The sequence below is a fragment of the Phyllopteryx taeniolatus genome, chromosome 17 (assembly GCF_024500385.1).
Source record: "Phyllopteryx taeniolatus isolate TA_2022b chromosome 17, UOR_Ptae_1.2, whole genome shotgun sequence".
Classification (NCBI taxonomy): Eukaryota; Metazoa; Chordata; class Actinopteri; order Syngnathiformes; family Syngnathidae; genus Phyllopteryx; species Phyllopteryx taeniolatus.
In genome coordinates, this window is record NC_084518.1 from 9,437,095 (window position 1) to 9,454,575 (window position 17,481).

The 17,481-nt window shown below is 41.4% G+C and overlaps 1 protein-coding gene across 7 annotated transcripts in view; it reads right to left on the reverse strand.

Moving 5' to 3' along the window:
- Window positions 1–17,481, reverse strand: part of klhl13 (kelch-like family member 13) — an 81,368-nt gene that overhangs the window by 51,543 nt on the left and 12,344 nt on the right. The window contains exon 1 of one of the 7 annotated variants that reach the window (XM_061750828.1): window positions 15,687–16,374. The exons of 5 other annotated variants lie outside the window; for them this stretch is intronic. In XM_061750828.1, coding sequence (XP_061606812.1) covers window positions 15,687–15,784 — 98 coding nt within the window. In that variant the 5' untranslated portion in view covers window positions 15,785–16,374. Of the gene's footprint in view, window positions 1–1,042; window positions 1,141–15,686; window positions 16,375–17,481 lie in introns of those variants that run through there. One more of the 7 variants, XM_061750827.1, reaches the window with a different exon arrangement.

Below are 17,481 nucleotides of genomic sequence, written 5' to 3' on the forward strand. Positions count from 1 at the left end.
CCTCATGATTCTCATTTGCTCTGACATGCACTGTGAGCTATAAGGTGTTATATAGACAGGTGTGTGGCTTTCCTAATCAAGTTCAATCAGTATCTTCAAACACAGCTGGACTCCAATGAAGGCATAGAACCATTTTAAGAATGAGCAGAAGAAATGGACGGCACCAGAGTTAAATATGAGTGTCACAGCAAAGGGTCTGAATACTTATGGCTGTGTGATATTTCAGTTTTTCTTTTTTAATAAATCTGCAAAATAATTTGTTTATTTCTGTCAATATGGGGTGCTGTGTGTACATTAATGAGGAAATGATTTCAGCAAATGGCTGCAATATAACAAAGTGAAAAATTTAAGGGGGTCTGAATACTTTCCATACCCACTGTAAATTGTCTGGGGCTTTATGCCCCTGGAGGGTCACCCATGGCAAACAGGCCCTAGGTGAGAACACAAAGCATGGCTAAAAGACCCCCTATGATGAGTAAATTGATGGAATCACATTTTCCTTTGCCCGGACGCGGGTCACCGGAGCCCCCCTCTGGAACTCGAAGGCGAGCGCCTGGTGGCTGGGTCTGCACCTATGGGTTCCCGCCGGGCACAGCCTGAAAGGGTAATGTGGGTCCCCCTTCCAATGGTCTCATCACCAGTGGGAGGGGCCATATGGGTGAGGTGCAGAGTTGGGCAGTGGCCGAAAGCAGGGACCTTGGCGGTCCGATCCCCGGCTACAGAAGCTGGCTCTAGGGACATGGAAAATCACCTCGAGCTGGTGTGAGGTCCAGACGTTCCGACTAAACATAGTCGGGCTCGCCTTTACACACTGCTTGGGCTCTGGTACCAGTCCTCTCTAGAGGGGTTAGACTCTCTTCCACTATGGAGTTGTGGACGGTGAGAGGCGCCGAGCAGGTGTGGGTATACTTATTGGTCGCCGCCTGTGCATTGCGGTACATCCCGGTGGATGAGAGGGTAGCCCTCTCCGCCTTCGGGTGGGGGGGACGGGTCCTGACTGTTGTTTGTGCCTATGCACCAAACAGCAGTTCAGCGTACCCACCCTTTTTGGAGTCCTTGGAGGGGGTGCTGGAGGGTGCTTCCGCCGGGGACGCCATCGTTCTGCTGGGGGACTTCAATGCTCACGTGGGCAATGACAGTGAGACCTGGAAGGGCGTGATTGAGGGGAATCAATGACATCATTGATCGGATCGGCGAATTATGACAAAGCAGATCAGCCGATCAGCATAAAATGCTAAATATCGGCCGATACCGATCAGCCCGATCAAATCGATGTAAAGTCTAGTAAAAAGTACATTCACCTGTGCTTTGTGCAAAATTAATTCACTATTTTTTAAAACCAGAAATCTTCCACAGGCTATTTAATGTTTCACAGGCTACTGACACAATGCAGATCATCCTCACGTTCAGTGAGCACAGTTAGGCTATTAAAATACATAAAATGGAACAAAATATATGTGATTTAATTGTGGTTTCAGTTGCATGATGACCACAAAAGCCACCACAAGTGAAGTCTTGGCACACGATTAGCACTTACCAAGACAGAAAGATCTAAAGCCACTAACAACAAACCAGAAGAAGAAGATGATGCTTCTGTTTCTTTACAGAGCTCCTAAAAGTGATGAAAACACACATTTTATACAAAACAAAGAAATTGAAGAATTGTTATCAAACAGCCTTCAAGAAATTGAAATTCTAATGCTCATACAGCGGAACATCAAAGATTGAAGACCCTGACGGTAACAACGTGAACATGACCAATATTCTCTAGAACAAAAATACACCTAAAAATTACTTAATCTCCAACTCTGATTAACTTGTATTGATAAATACACCAGTTAAAAGTGGTAAAATGTGACAGAAAACATTTCTTCAGCTGGATGGCATTCTGAAACTGATAGTAGCAACGTGACAAGTCGCCGCAAAATTTGTGAAATTTTCTAAAACACATGGAATGACCACTTCAAACGCCTCTAAAAACCTCCATAACATACTTTCAACAAAAAAACAATTGAAACGTCACTGCAATTTAACATGTCGACATGGCCAACCCCTTGGAATTTTGACCTGTAGAAGCTTATTGATGAATATTTTTAACTGAAACAAACTGAAAGTGTCAAGGAGCTATGCTGAGAAATAATGAAATTATACTGATTTATATGGGCCGACCAATATAGTTTTTTTTAGGCCGATATCGATTCTGATATTTGGCAGAAAAGAAATACAATAAATACAACTTTTTTAGGTATGCTAATGCTTGCAATAAAGATTAATTACAGGCAGAACAATTGACTGTTTTACGATACTTTGTCCTTTTGTATTTGTTAATTAACTGATTAATTTATCTTGAGAGATGAGGCCATAAATGTATGCAGTACATAAGCAACATAATGAATCAAGTTACTGGCAAAACATTTATGCATGCATGATGCCCTTTAAGGTTAAATCAAATTTCTTCTACTCCAATATTTCCTTTGCCATAAAGTGATGACTTGAAAATAAAAAACAGACGCCTTTCTCAGATGTCAAAAGATGTTATCTTTGACTGAATTGCATTTTAAATATATGGTGTAGAGAGGAAGAGTTAAACTGAAACGGGAGCCAATCTTTTGCTTATTCGTTTTTTTTTTTTTTTTTTTGTTTTTAAGTTTCCCAGAAACAAAGTTTCCTGTCAAGAAATGTGTGTCCACAATCATGCAAACGCAGAAACTTACCAAAAACTTTCTCCAGTTATAAGTGGTGGATTTAAGAACATGTATTACCTGTTTATAATGTTCACCATATCCACTTGTTGCTGATGGTAAGAAGCAGAAGATTTTGCTGGAAAAGTAAATCATTCTCATGAGCTTCTGCAGCACGAAGATAACATGGTAATCCGCCATTGTTGTTGCAATGTTGGCGGTGTTCGCACACGGCCATGCGATAACTAGGACAACACTACACTGTATCAAGAAAGATCTTTATTGGATTGGATAGAGTCAGAGCTCCATCTCCAGCAGTGGTCCCCAACCTTTTTTGCACCACAGACCGGTTTAGAGTAGGCATTTTTTATTCCCATGGACCGGCCATCAAGGTGTTTCATATATACACCGCAAAAAGAAATTAATACGACCGGCTTAAAAACTAATGTTAAATGCATGAAAAATACAACTCACCATAGCGCATAGCGGATAAAAGAATCTTTTTTCTTTGAGGTCGGAGGCTCTTCTTCTGGCTCCTCAGGTGGCCTTTTTCCTTTTGAAAACCTCTCCGAAGAAGAGTTCTTTTTTTTTTTTTTTTTTAACTCATTTTTGCGAGTTTGCAGACTTTTTAGTAACGTATCACATGACCAACGTGCACTTCAGTGTTGTTACGTTCGCGAATGTTTCGTTCAAAAGAACAAATCTTGTCAGTGAACGTAATGAACTGAATAAATTTATGAAATTATTCGTTCTTTGAGCTCGGCCGCCGCCATGAGCGGAAACGGAACTGCTGCCCCATTATGTGCAGTATTGACCTGTCATTTGCGACGCGCAGCTGTTGCAGCGGAGAAGAGCCGGCGGTCATTTTTCTAAATAAAACACATTTGACACGCGAAAACGCAATACAACGGAAATTATATAAACTGATCATTCCTAACAAATGCCTCACGGACTGGTACCGGTCCGCGGACCGGGGACCGCTGATCTAGAGGACAAACGGCACAAGGACATAATTCTGAGTGACTCCAACACTGAACACGTGAACAGTATTTACTGTTTCATTAGTGTGACAGAAGAGTCTCTGCTAGGATGAAGGGCAAAGTTTATAAAACAGTGGTGAGGCCAGCCATGATGTATGGATTAGAGACAGTGGCACTGAAGAGAAAACAGGAAGCAGAGCTGGAGGTGGCGGAAATGAAGATGTTGAGGTTCGCTCTCGGAGTGACCAGGTTGGATAAAATTAGAAATGAGCTCATCAGAGGGACAGCCAAGGTTCGATGTTTTGGAGACAAAGTTAGAGAGAGCAGACTTCAATGGTTTGGACACGTCCAGAGGAGAGAGAGTGAGTATATTGGTAGAAGGATGATGACGATGGAGCTGCCAGGCAAGAGAGCTAGAGGAAGACCAAAGAGAAGGTTGATGGATGTCGTGAGGGAAGACATGATGGCAGTTGGTGTTCGAGAGGAGGATGCAGGAGATAGGCTCTCATGGGAAAGGATGACGCGCTGTGGCGACCCCTAACGGGACAAGCCGAAAGGAAAAGAAGAAGATTAGAAGGTAATAATATATCGGTGTTTAATCGGCAAAGCTCCAGTTGATTATGATTACTTTGAAAAGGGCTAAAATCAGCCGATAAGATCTGTTTAGCCCTACTGTTTTACTTTAATTTGAAGGCATGTTTGACCAGATTTTATATTAGTAATATTGCACAAAAACGTTCCCAAATAATGCACATTTTCCCACACACAAAAACGTTTCCGAAATTCTTGGTGCGTTGTACTCAGGTTGAAGTGGCCATTCCAATCAGACTCAGCATTTTGACAGACTGTCATTAGCAAATTTTGTCATGTTACTACTGATAGTGTTCGACCTTTTATGTGCGAATTGGTAATGTTAAAAATAAGTCAAATACATGATGGCCCTGTGATGGATAAACAACTGAGCTGGTTGCCAAGCGTTTCATATTCTACAAAATTACAGAACAGGAAGACTAATGGGAATTTGTTAAAAGCAAAGACACACACCAAACAGATGTCACTACAACCACTATTTATTGTATTTTTTTAATTTTTTAATTAATTAATTTATTTATTTATTTTTTAAATTGAGGTGAAAGGTCACACAGGATGGCGATACGACTTGCAGGAATTTGACACCACCACCACTGCTTAGAATGCACAGTGATCACATTCAGAGGACACATTTAAATTTACCCTATCAGGTGACAAGGCGGATAGCCAGGGAGGAGAGAGTGGTTTGTCCACACCACAAAGGAGTGTTGGTGGCTGCCAGAATGAAACAAAGAAGACAACAGCTACAGCATCCAAAAGGAGACAGAATCCCTTAAAGCAGTTGAACACACGTATTATTGATCTCAACTGAGTAATGCTGTCATTGGAGAATAGTGTAAGCCTATTGCCATATGCTCATATAGGGGCGTGGGGGGATGTATTTACTCAACTACAGGTCTATTAATGGGGGGGGCGGTCTGTATTTGTATACAGTGGACCCCGCATACTTGCATTTCGGCACCCGTGGATTCACTTATTCACAGTTGTTGTTTTTTTCCCAATAAGTTTCCTTTTTTTCCCCCCCCCTTTACATTTTTTCTTTTTGGGGGGGGAACCACTCCCCAAAACGCTTATTGTAGGTTCATTCATTTTTTATTTAAAAAATAAAAAGTCTCCCCACTGTATATGCATTTTTAGAATAACAAGCAATATTAGATCAGGCTTTTTCTCATTTTCCTCTCAAACGGATACTCTCGGTTAATAGTCAAGTTAAGTCCAGTTAAAACAAAGCCAAAGGGGCTATTATTGAGAAATGCAGAAAAACTGAAGCATTTCGAGACATCACTTAATAACACAAGAGAACTTTTTTTTAAAATGTGTAGTAAGTCTCTGCATTATAATTAATCAGATAGACTGTTTTCATGCTTTGGTGCTGCTATTTTGGTTTGCAGCAGAGGTGGCAACAGAAATGGATTCAGAGGTGAACTCTTTAATCAGAATCAGAATCATCTTTATTTGCCAAGTATGTCCACAACACACAAAGAATTTGTCTCCGGTAGTTGGAGCCGCTCTAGTACAACAGACAGTCAATTTACAGAACACTTTGGAGACATAAAGACATTGACAAAAAACAACAACAAACAACAATTGTGCAAAAAGATGCAGAGTCCTCTAGCACTTAGAGCAGTTCGAATGGCTAATATCGCAATAGTCCGGTGCAATGACCATTGTGCAAAGGGCACTGAGACTTCAAGGAGTGTATGCGGTTTAAAGTGACGAGTAGTGCAATAATCTGGGACAATGGTTGTGCAAATGTTACAGATACTCCTCAATCAGTGTGCAAATGGAGCAGATGCTACTCTGGCATGAGTGGCCACTATATGCAAATAGTGCAGCACGGCGAGACAACTACAGTGAGTGCACGAGTAATACATAATTGGCCCCACAGAAATGTGACAACGAACTCAAGTCAAAAAATTGCCAGCTTGTTGTAATGGAATTATAAGTTAGCTGTTTAAGAAGTTGATTGCAAGAGGGAAGAAGCTGTTGGAATGTCTACTAGTTCTAGTTTGCAATGATCGGTAGCGCCTACCTGAGGGAAGGAGCTGGAAGAGCTGGTGACCGGGGTGGGGAGGGTCCGAGAGGATTTTGCACGCCCTTGTCTTAGTTCTGGCAGCGTGCAAGTCCTCAAGGGTGGGTAGTGGGGTACCGACAATCCTTTCAGCAGTTTTGATTGTCCGTTGCAGTCGGAGTTTGTCCTTTTTTGTAGCAGCACCAAAACAGACTGTGATGGAAGAACACAGGACTGATTCCATGACCGCTGTGTAGAACTGTCTCAGCAGCTCCGGTGGCAGGCCGTGCTTTCTCAGAAGCCGCAGGAAGTACATCCTCTGCTGGTCCTTTTTGAGGACGGAGTTGATGTTGGTCGCCCACTTCAGGTCCTGGGAGATTGTAATTCCCAGGAACTTGAAAGTCTCGACGGTTGACACAAGGCAGCTGGACAACGTGAGGGGCAGCTGTGGCGAAGGATGCCTCCTGAAGTCCACGATCAGCTCTACAGTCTTGAGCGTGTTCAGCTCCAGGTTGTGTCGGCCGCACCACAGCTCCAGCCGCTCCGCTTCCTGTCGATATGCAGACTCGTCACCGTCCTTGATGAGGCCGATGACAGTGGTGTCATCTGCAAACTTCAGAGTTTGACAGTCGGGTTCGCTGAGGTGCAGTCGTTTGTGTAGAGAGAGAAGAGCAGCGGAGAGAGGACACAACCTTGGGGCGCCCCAGTGCTGATGCTGCGTGTGGATGAGGTGGCCTCCCCCAGCCTGACCTGCTGTGTCCTGCCCGTCAGAAAGCTGTAAATCCACTGGCAGATGGCAGGTGAGACGCTGAGCTGGAGAAGCTTGGATGAAAGGAGTTCAGGGATGATGGTGTTGAACGCTGAGCTGAAGTCCACGAACAGGATCCTCGCGTAGGTCCCTGCACTGTCGAGGTGTTCTAGGATGAAGTGCAGTCCCATGTTGACTGCATCATCCGCAGATCTGTTCGCTTGGTAGGCAAACGGCAGGGGGTCCAGCAGGGGACCTGTGACACTCTTGAGGTGGTCCAGCACAAGACGTTCAAAGGACTTCATGACCACAGATGTCAAAGCGACAGGCCTGTAGTCATTCAGACCCGAGATTGCAGGTTTCTTGGGGACTGGGATGATGGTGGAGCGTTTGAAACAGGATGGAACTTCGCACATTTCCAGTGATCTGTCGAAGATCTGAGTGAAGACTGGCGCGAGCTGGTCCGCGCAGACTTTGAGGCAGGATGGGGACACGTGGTCCGGGCCTGCCGCTTTGTTAATCTTTTGTTGTTTGAAGATGCGTCTCACATCCTGTTCATGGATGGTTAACGCAGAGGTCAGAGGTGTGATTGTGGTCGCGGGTGCGGCCGGGTTGGTGTGTGGTGTGAAACTGTCCTTTTCAAATCTGCAGTAGAAGGTATTCAAGTCGTTGGCTAGTGTGCTATTGTTCTCAGCTTGGGGGGATCGTCGCTTGTAATTAGTCAGCGATTGGAATGCATGCCAGACTGATTTAGAGTCGTTTGCGCTAAACTGTTTTTCCAACTTTGCTGTATAGATCCTCTTTGCAATGTTAATTTCTTTGGTCAGCTGGTTTCTAGCTCGATTATACAGGGCCCTGTCCCCGCTCTGATATGCGTCCTCCTTAGCTTGGCGAAGCTGCTTAAGTTTAGCAGTGAACCACGGCTTATTGTTGTTGAATGTGCGAAATGATTTTGTTGGTACACAGACCAATGTCCATGTATGAGTAATGTCCATGTATGAGTAATTATTGTTACAACTCTTTTCCAACTCGAGGAAAAAAAGGGCGGCATCTTCTCGAGGGAGGTATTTACTTGTCATAAGTGGACTCTGCACACAGTGACTAATTGGGACAGGCATCCATCAGGGACACCCACTATTTGAAATACATCCATCCATCCATCTTCTGAGCCGCTTCTCCTCACTAGGGTCTCGGGCGTGCTGGAGCCTATTCCAGCTATCATCGGGCAGGAGGCGGGGTACACCATGAACTGGTTGCCAGCCAATCGCAGGGCACAAACAAACAAACAAACAACCATTCGCACTCACATTCACACCTACGGGCAATTTAGAGTTGTCAATTAACCTACCATGCATGTTTTTGGCATGTGGGAGGAAACCGGAGTGCCCGGAGAAAACCCACGCAGGCACAGGGAGAACATACAAACTCCACACAGACGGGGCCAGGGATTGAACCCCAGTCCTCAGAACTGTGAGGCAGACGCTCTAACCAGTCGGCCATTGAAATACAGTAAAAATAAATTAATTCAGACCTGTTGTAACTTGTAATCTGAATTTATGTAAAAAAAAATAATAATAAAAATCACAATCACAAACAATAAGGCTCCTAATTTAAAGGTCCGGGAAAGTTTACATCTGTAGTAAGTAAACCTTATTTACCAATTGAGGTTCTGAGAATTTGAGAGAAAAAGTAGAAAGTCAAAGAAACTAAAAAGTGTTAAGGAATGAAGAAACGAGTAAGGACGGAACGAAAGTGGCAGTCTATCAAATCCCCTTCATGTCAGTGGAAAGCTTAAAAAGATCATTCTACCAGTGACAGTTTAAGAACCTAAAGTCAACTTGGCTTTTACGTGAGATGACAGTGGCTCTTGAAAGATTTATAAGAATAGCTTTGCAGTCTTAGCTAGCTGGGAAGCAATAGAAACATCATGAATTCATTTATTTTAGGTTGGAAGACATCTGCCAGACAATGTTGTGGTCCGTAAAACTTAACCCCAGGGACGTATGGAGGAATGTAAGTGAAAATGCCTTTGAAGAATCGTTCACGTTTGCTCATGGGCATATGCAAACACTATTCATCAAAAAACGTTGTAGTCAGTGAAAGGTTTGTCAGCTACATGAAAGGATAGAAAATAGCAAGTAAAGCAAAGTAGTGTCAAGAGCAATTTAAGAAATCCCATAGTAATATAACAATCAATACAAGGGCCCGGCAATACATTTGACTTTCACAGAATGTGTTCAGTGTCTAACTCAAGCACTCACACCTAAAGTGATTTTTCAGACCATTTGTTTTATTGATGTACATTTTCATTGACTACAAGAACTCTTAACACAACACCTCCAGCCATATGTTTCAGACATACCTCCTGCTACAAAGGAACTCATACCAGATCAATCCAGGCTCAAAATAGCAACAATGCAAAGGCAGTGGGAGAATGCAGTCGAAGTTCTACTTAGTTGACACCTATAATGTGATGATCTGACTCTTTCAATGCATGACGACAACTTTTGTTATTATTATTGGCAGAGCAAATGGTGACATCAAAGACCGCGTGTCTCATGTAGGACCTTATACACGCTGCTTTTCAACAAGCTTCCCACCTGCTTGGACAGCTTCAGCACACGTCTTCCTTCTGATAAACTGATAACTCAAAACACTACAATTTCAGTGAAATTTCAAAGTGGTTGTTTGAGTCTGCCGCACATCAAAGGCAGCTGGGCAGAAAAAGAACAAAAACGCCTTGCAGTGTTGTTGATAAACGCTCTGTCGCACAGCTCTATTCCATCACACTTTCAGGTAGACTGCATTTAGTAATGTACAGTACACATACACATGGACAGATTTAATAAAATTAAGATGGTCATCATCAGAATGAAATCCGTCAATTTATTCCACAGAAAAACTAAAATGAAACATAACTTATTTGTGGATACAAATACAATGGTTCAGGGGAAGGAAGTAATATTGCAATGTTATAGGACTATGTTTCAATACTTGATTTCTGGAATTATTAAAGGGACAATTATATAAAAAAAAAAAATCTTGGCATGTTTCAACACTTACAAATGTTTCCTAATATAGCGATTGCTTGACATACATCTATGGTGAAAAAAGCACAGTAATAATGTGTCGATCCAATAAGTAAGGAGACAATTGACATTCTGAAAGAGTGTGATGCGTGAGCACAGGGTGACAAAACATGTGACAAAAGTGCCTGTTATGAATAAATGAATGATCCCTAATGGGATTCTTGGATTTTTAACACAAGTGCACAAGGACTTGATGTATTTTCCGAAAGACAACTGCTTTTTGCGGTTCTTGATACAAGGTTCACATCACACCTTTTACGGCACCATTTCTTTTACCGCTTAAGATTGTATGTTCTGGAGGAGCACTGTGCATATTTTACTTGGTTTACTGAACCAGTCACAGTGGGGCAAAAAAGTATAGTCAGCCACCAATTGTGAAAGTTTTCCCACTTAAAAAGATGAGAGGCCTGCAAATTTCATCATAGGTACAGTGGAGCAAAAAAGTATTTAGTCAGCCACAAATTGTGCAAGTTCTCCCACTTAAAAAGATGAGAAAGGCCTGTAATTTTCATCATAGGTATACCTTCCCGATGAGATACAAAATGAGAAAAAGAAAAAAATCCAGAAAATCACATTGTCTGATTTTTAAAGAATTTATTAGCAAATTATGGTGGAAAATAAGTATTTTGTCAATAATAAAAGTTCATCTCAATACTTTGTTATATACCCTTTGTTGGCAATGACATAGGTCAAACTTTTTCTGTAAGTCTTCACACACTGTTGCTGATATTTTGGCCCATTGCTCCATGCAGATCTCCTCTAGAGCAGTGATGTTTTGGGGCTGGGCAACACAGACTTTCAACTCCCTCCAAAGATTTTCTATGGGGTTGAGATCTGGAGACTGGTTGGGCCACTCCAGGACCTTGAAATTCTTCTTACGAAGCCACTCCTTCGTTGTCCGGGCGGTGTGTTTGGGATCATTTTTATGCTGAAAGACCCAGCCACGTTTCATCTTCAATGCCCTTGCTGATGGAAAGAGGTTTTCACTCAAACTCTCACGATACATGGTCCCATTCATTCTTTCCTTTACACGGATCAGTCGTCCTGGTCCCTTTGCAGAAAAACAGCCCTAAAGCATGATGTTTCCACCCCCATGCTTCACGGTAGGTATGGGTGTTCTTTGGATGCAACTCCGCATTCTTTTCTTCTCAAAACACGACAAGTTGTGTTTTTACCAAAAAGTTCTATTTTGGTTTTATCTGATCATATGACATTCTCCCAATCCGCTTCTGGATCATCCAAATGCTCTCTAGCAAATTTCAGACAAGCCCTGAACATGTACTGGCTTAAGCAGGGGGAGACGTCTGCCACTGCAGGATTTGAGTCCCTGGTGGCGTAGTGTGTTAATGATGGTAGCCTTTGTTACTTTGGTCCCAGGTCTCTGCAGGTCATTCACTAGGTCCACCTGTGTGGTTCTGGGATTTTTGCTCACCGTTCTTGTGATCATTTTGACCCCACGGGGTAAGATCTTGCGTGGAGCCCCAGATCGAGGGAGATTATCAGTGGTTTTGTATGTCTTCCATTTTCTCATAATTGCTCCCACAGTTTATTTCTTCACACCAAGCTGCTTACCTATTGAAGATTCAGTCTTCCCAGCCTGGTGCAGGTCTACAATTATGTTTGTGGTGTCCTTTGACAGCTCTTTGGTCTTGGCCATAGTAGAGTTTGGAGTGTGACTGTTTGAGTTTGTGGATAGGTGTCTTTTATACTGATGTGTTCAAACGGGTGTCATTAATACAAGTAATGAACGGAGGACAGAGGAGCCTCTTAAAGAAGAAGTTACAGGTCTGTGAGAGCCAGAAATCTTTCTTGTTTCTAGGTGACCAAATATTTATTTTATACTTATTTGCTTATAAATTCTATAAAAATCAGACTGTGATTTTCGTGATTTTTTTTCTTCCTCATTTTGTCTCTTGTAGGTGAGGTATACCACCTTTGATGAAAATTACAGGTGTCTCTTATCTTTTTAAGTGGGAGAACTTGCACAATTGGTGGCTGACTTAATATTTTTTTGCCCCACTGTTTATTCATACATAGTGAAGGAAAGGGCACTTTTAATTTCCTGTAAAATCTGTAATAATTACGATAATGTGAAATATAACCTTTATAATTCAACTGGAAACAAACAAAAAGAGCATAATAAGATGGTTGCAGTGTGTACATGCTAAATCTTATACTTTGTTGAAGCAAATTTTACTTTAATTACAGCATTCAGTCTTTTTGGGTATGAATCGATCAGTATTGCACATACTGACTTGGCAATATTGGAGCATGCTTCTGTTCAAAGAAAGCATTCCAAATCTAATAGTGAGGCTCTCTTGTGCACAACCCTGTCTGCGTACCTCGCAAATTATCAATTGGATTTAGGTCTGGGTTCTGGTTGGGCCAAACGTATTTTTTTTTCCTCATGAAAGCATTCTTTTGTTGCATTTATCTGTGAATTGAGCTTTTATCCAAACATTTGCCTCATTTCTTGATTAGAGGATGTTTTTTAATTAATCATTTTAATGCAGATATTTTGAAACGAGCTATGTAGTCAGTCAGACAGCTATGTGTTGTGAAAGACGCAGTTTAATTGAATTTCAAGTTGGGCTATATCTGCCAAAAACATTGCAACTAATTAATGTCTGTATTTCTAGCCATGAAAGTGTGTTTTATTTATTCAGTAGAAGTAAGATTCAAAGTGAAACTGATAAAAAAATTAAAATAAAAAAAACTCAAGCTCTAATGTCAGCTGTCAAACCGACAGCATTTTGATTATTTTTGGAACGCAGATACTGTAGTTGGATTTTACAGATCAAAAGAATCCCGGTTGATAATAAAGCAGGATTCTCAAACTGTCTGAACCGTTTGCCTGAGAGACTGCCAAAAATCATCACATGAGCGCAAGCACAAGAGATTCTGCTGCCACACGAGGGTCTGACAGACACTTGAAAAATGCCTTGCAGGAAAACTGTCAAGTGTAAAATCTATACCGTACAATAATTCTATTTACCCACATTAGCTAGTTGGCAGAAGGAAAATAAAAATAAAAATAATAATATGTATTCAAAACCTTAGCTGTGGATATAACCTTTAACCAAGCAGCATGCAGTTATAAATATCACTGAAGCCTCAAGGGCTCCACAGTAAAGGACTACAAAGAGCGACGTTTCCCTGACCACAGAGTAACCTATAATTGGGGGCCCGATATCAACCTACCCAAAAACACAGCTTACAATAGAAATATTTCAAAATAGCAAGCAGTCTGGTGAGATGAAGTGAGGTGGAGCCTGAGGGCTTGACATGTTTCACTTGCCAGTGTGCGCACACAACCTCAACAAGTCACACAAACGCCATCCTCAGCCACTTGCATGCTCTTGATGAATCTCATTGGGCTTTCATGTAGCATGCTGACCAGACAACAATTAAAATATTCCAGTATTATTTTTATTTTGTCGAAAGTCAAGTGACTGAGTCTTAAATGTGTTGAATGGTAAAGAACAAACAGTTAAAAATATAAAAACACATGGTCCCTATTAGAATACACAGAAGAGGAAGGTTGAAGATAAGATAAGAAATTGTGCTTGACGATGAGAATGATATATGGCTGGATGTTCGACCTAGTACAGACTATAAGGATCAATATGGGTCGGGATGTAAAAGGACCAGGGCGGAGGCTTCAATGGTCACAGCTACTGTGGCAGGCTTGTGCACGGCCGTTTACCAAAACTGTTTCAATGACGGGGGTTATTGTGGCCTTCCTCTATGTGTGTATGAGTGTGCTTGTGTGTCACATAAACATCTAACAAGACAATCGTGTTAAAACTAGACTTCACACCGATTTGATTGGGCTGATCGGTATCGGCCAATATTTAGCATTTTATGCTGATCGGCTTTAATGTCATAATTCGCCGATCCGATCAATGACGTCATTGATCAGCTCCGCAAAGCACATTAACTCTGCATCGCCGCGTGCACAGTATATTTAAATCCAAAAGCTAGTTTATTTGTAGCCACAAGAGTGGATTGCGCCGACGTTATTATAAAAACAAAATGGGGAAAAACGTGTGTTGGTGGTCACCGGTGCTCAGGACAGGAGAGGACATTTGTTTAAGGCTTGCTTGAGGTATGTTCACATACTTTTAATACGATACGGCTCACAAGCAGGCAATAAAATGTTCTGTAGTCTAGCAAGCTAGCGGTAGCACGAACGGTTGGACGTAAACATGCCGCCATTCTGTCGAATCATGCCCTAAAGTTTCGGTGTGGGTGAAGTAATTTAATTAAAAATAAAGTAATTTAATTACAGTAAGTTAGCACCCATTATTTCTGTCATGTAATGTTGGTTTGACCTGACTGATTAGAACACACGATCTGACTAGAGCGGTGATTTCCAACCTTTATGGAGCCAAGGAATATATTTTACAATTGAAAAATCTCACGGCACACCAACAAACAAAAATGTCGCAAAAAGTGGATACAATAATTACTGTATTTACTTCCTGCCATCTAATAAAAGACCATTCATTTGCTCTGTCTGTCACGATGCCTCACTGGCATAAATAGAGGAACAAAGATACATTATTTATTGTAAATATAATTTATGGAGTAATTAAGTACACAAGTATATACAGTAAATGAACAGGTCATTTAAATAGACACATTCCTCCATCTTGTGATCGGATCGGTGATCGGTTATAGTTTTTTTAAACTCGTTGATCGGTGCTCGGCCCCAAAAATCCTGATAGTGTAAAGCCTAGTTAAAACGTAGAGAGAACTTTTGATATCTATATTAAAGCATTAATAAACTACTAACATTGAACATGTCTGTACAGGGAATATGCGCATATTTGTCAACCCTCAAGACAATTCAATGGTGATACTACGGTAAAATTAGGTGGAAAAAAACAGCAGTGTATTGCAGTGCTGAATTTCTTTAAGCTAACAAAATTAAACTCGAAAGCAGCTCAAAAGTAAATCTGTGCAATAATTGACGATTGAATAAATCCACTTGAGCAAAAAAGCCAATACAATTACCCCAAATGGTGGCCTAGCTTTCCCTCAAATTATTTAAAGCCACACACCCACATTTTCACTCTTTGGAATCAAACCATAGAAAACAGGACCATTTAGTGGAGAGCTGATCAAAAGAAGGCCGAAAAGAAAGGATGGCGAAAGGTTGTGTGAAGACCTCCTGGTCTACCCTCCCCCCCAGAACAGTAGCAGATGACAATAGCTTCTAAACCAGGGCAAGCGAGACATCCTGACAAAGGCAGACTCCTCCCGAGCCAATGAGTCTCCATTTCCAAATAAACAAGGAGATGGAAAAGTCGTGGACATGGTGGTGCTTGCCGTGTCCAGGCAAGCAGCGGATTGAGTCCTGCCCGAGAGCAAAGCAGCGTGCCAGAGAAGCATCAAATGCATGCTGGACAAGGCTAATCTCTTTCAACGCTACAACCCTCAATATCACGTTTGTGAACACAAAACTGGAACCACAAGTGACAGTGTCAAATGTTCAAAAATTTATTAAAATTCCCAAAAAGTGAGAAAGAAACTAAAATTTTCCCGAATCCACATAAACGTAGTATGAATGCTATTACTCACATGTAGGCAGGTGAAAGCGGTGAGGACCGGGATGTCTTAAGGACTGGCACTGGGAATTTCCAGCTGACAGGAGAACCGCTTTTCCATTTCAACGGCATGTTGTTGTCACCAGAATGGTGCTAGAGCAATATCAACAGCAAAGACCATTTCCACGCGAAGCTTCCCAATGCAGTCTTCCGTACCACTCCTGCCCACACCATTTAAGGGGGAGGGAGAGCGGGGCCGCGGCGACAAAAATACATGGGTGGAGGCAGTGCGGGCTACGGGCAGGGTTGTGACATTAGCAGCAGCACCAAGAAGCCAATATATTGCATCCAGCTTGACCGCTTGCCTCGCTGCATAAGAGACTGTCTCATGGAGTCCAGCCTTCCAAGGGCTCATCAAGTGTAGCTAAGCAACAGTGCCACCTTGTTAGCACAGTTGTGATTACCACAATGGTCATGCTATGGCAGTATTTGAAGCAAAACTGCGATGAAACCACTCTCGTACAGTTGCTTTGGACTAAAGTTTAGCTATCTATTGGATACAATTGAAAGTGCCAGTAGTCTTTTCCTGCATGACAATCAATCTCCAATTTGCTCAGATCCTGCAAAATCAAAGATTTTCACGTTGTCAATTTTTAAATGCAAAAAAATTAAAATTATCACCTCTTAGGAACATTCTGAATATTTTGTCAAGAACATTTTGATTTCGTCAAGAACACTTAAATCTCAGGCCAAACAAACAACTACCACCAGAAAGACTCCAAACAAAACTAATATTTTCTACATGAAGTATTAAATTAACTTCCATCCATCCATTTTCTGAGCCGCTTCTCCTCACTAGGGTCGCAGGCGTGCTGGAGCCTATCCCAGCTATCATCGGGCAGAAGGCGGGGTACACCCTGAACTGGTTGCCAGCCAATCGCAGGGCACAAACAAACAACCATTCGCACTTACGGTCACACCTACGGGCAATTTAGAGTCTCCAATTTAAATTATATATTTATGATGTCGTGAAGTTACATTTTTTTTTCATTTTAACAACAACCGAAGTATTGCTGTGCGATATGGACAAAATATTATATCCCAATAAAGGTAACTTTATATCCTGACAACATATATCTTGATATAGTATATTTCCTTTAAATTACATGAAATTAAATGGCAATGTTCTCTTATATTTAATCTGTTTATCTATGAAACATTTTATATAGAATATGTGTGCGTATGTAATAAGATAAAAATACAATAAAACAAATATACAGTCGAGAAATAGCATTCCAAATATCAGGTAGTACAACCAATTATCAAGGAATGTCCACTGTTGTCGTGTACATTGTAATTTAAAATGTTAACATCCATGCTCCTCTAGAAGCGCCGTAAAGCAGTATTTTCTGGTGCTTTAGCATTAGTGCAGTTACGTTAAAGGGGAGTTTTGCAGTTTTCAAAAAAAGAAACAAAAATAATTCACTTTTTGCCATTTGTTAAAACTGTCAGTAGAAACCTAACAGAAGTACAACCCCAATTCCAATCAAGTTGGGAAATTGTGTTAAACAAATAAAAAAAGAGTACAATGATTTACAAATCATGTTTGACCTATATTTAATTGAATACACTACAAAGACAAGATACTTAATGTTCAAACTGATAAACTTTATTGTTTTTAGCAAATAATCACTAACTTGTTTTTGGAAATTGTGGAAGTCGTGTCCACCGGGCCAAAGAGGAAAAGAACCATCTGGACTGTTTTGGACGCAAAGTTCAAAAGCCAGCATCTGTGATGGTATGGGGCTGTGCCAATGGCATAGGTAACT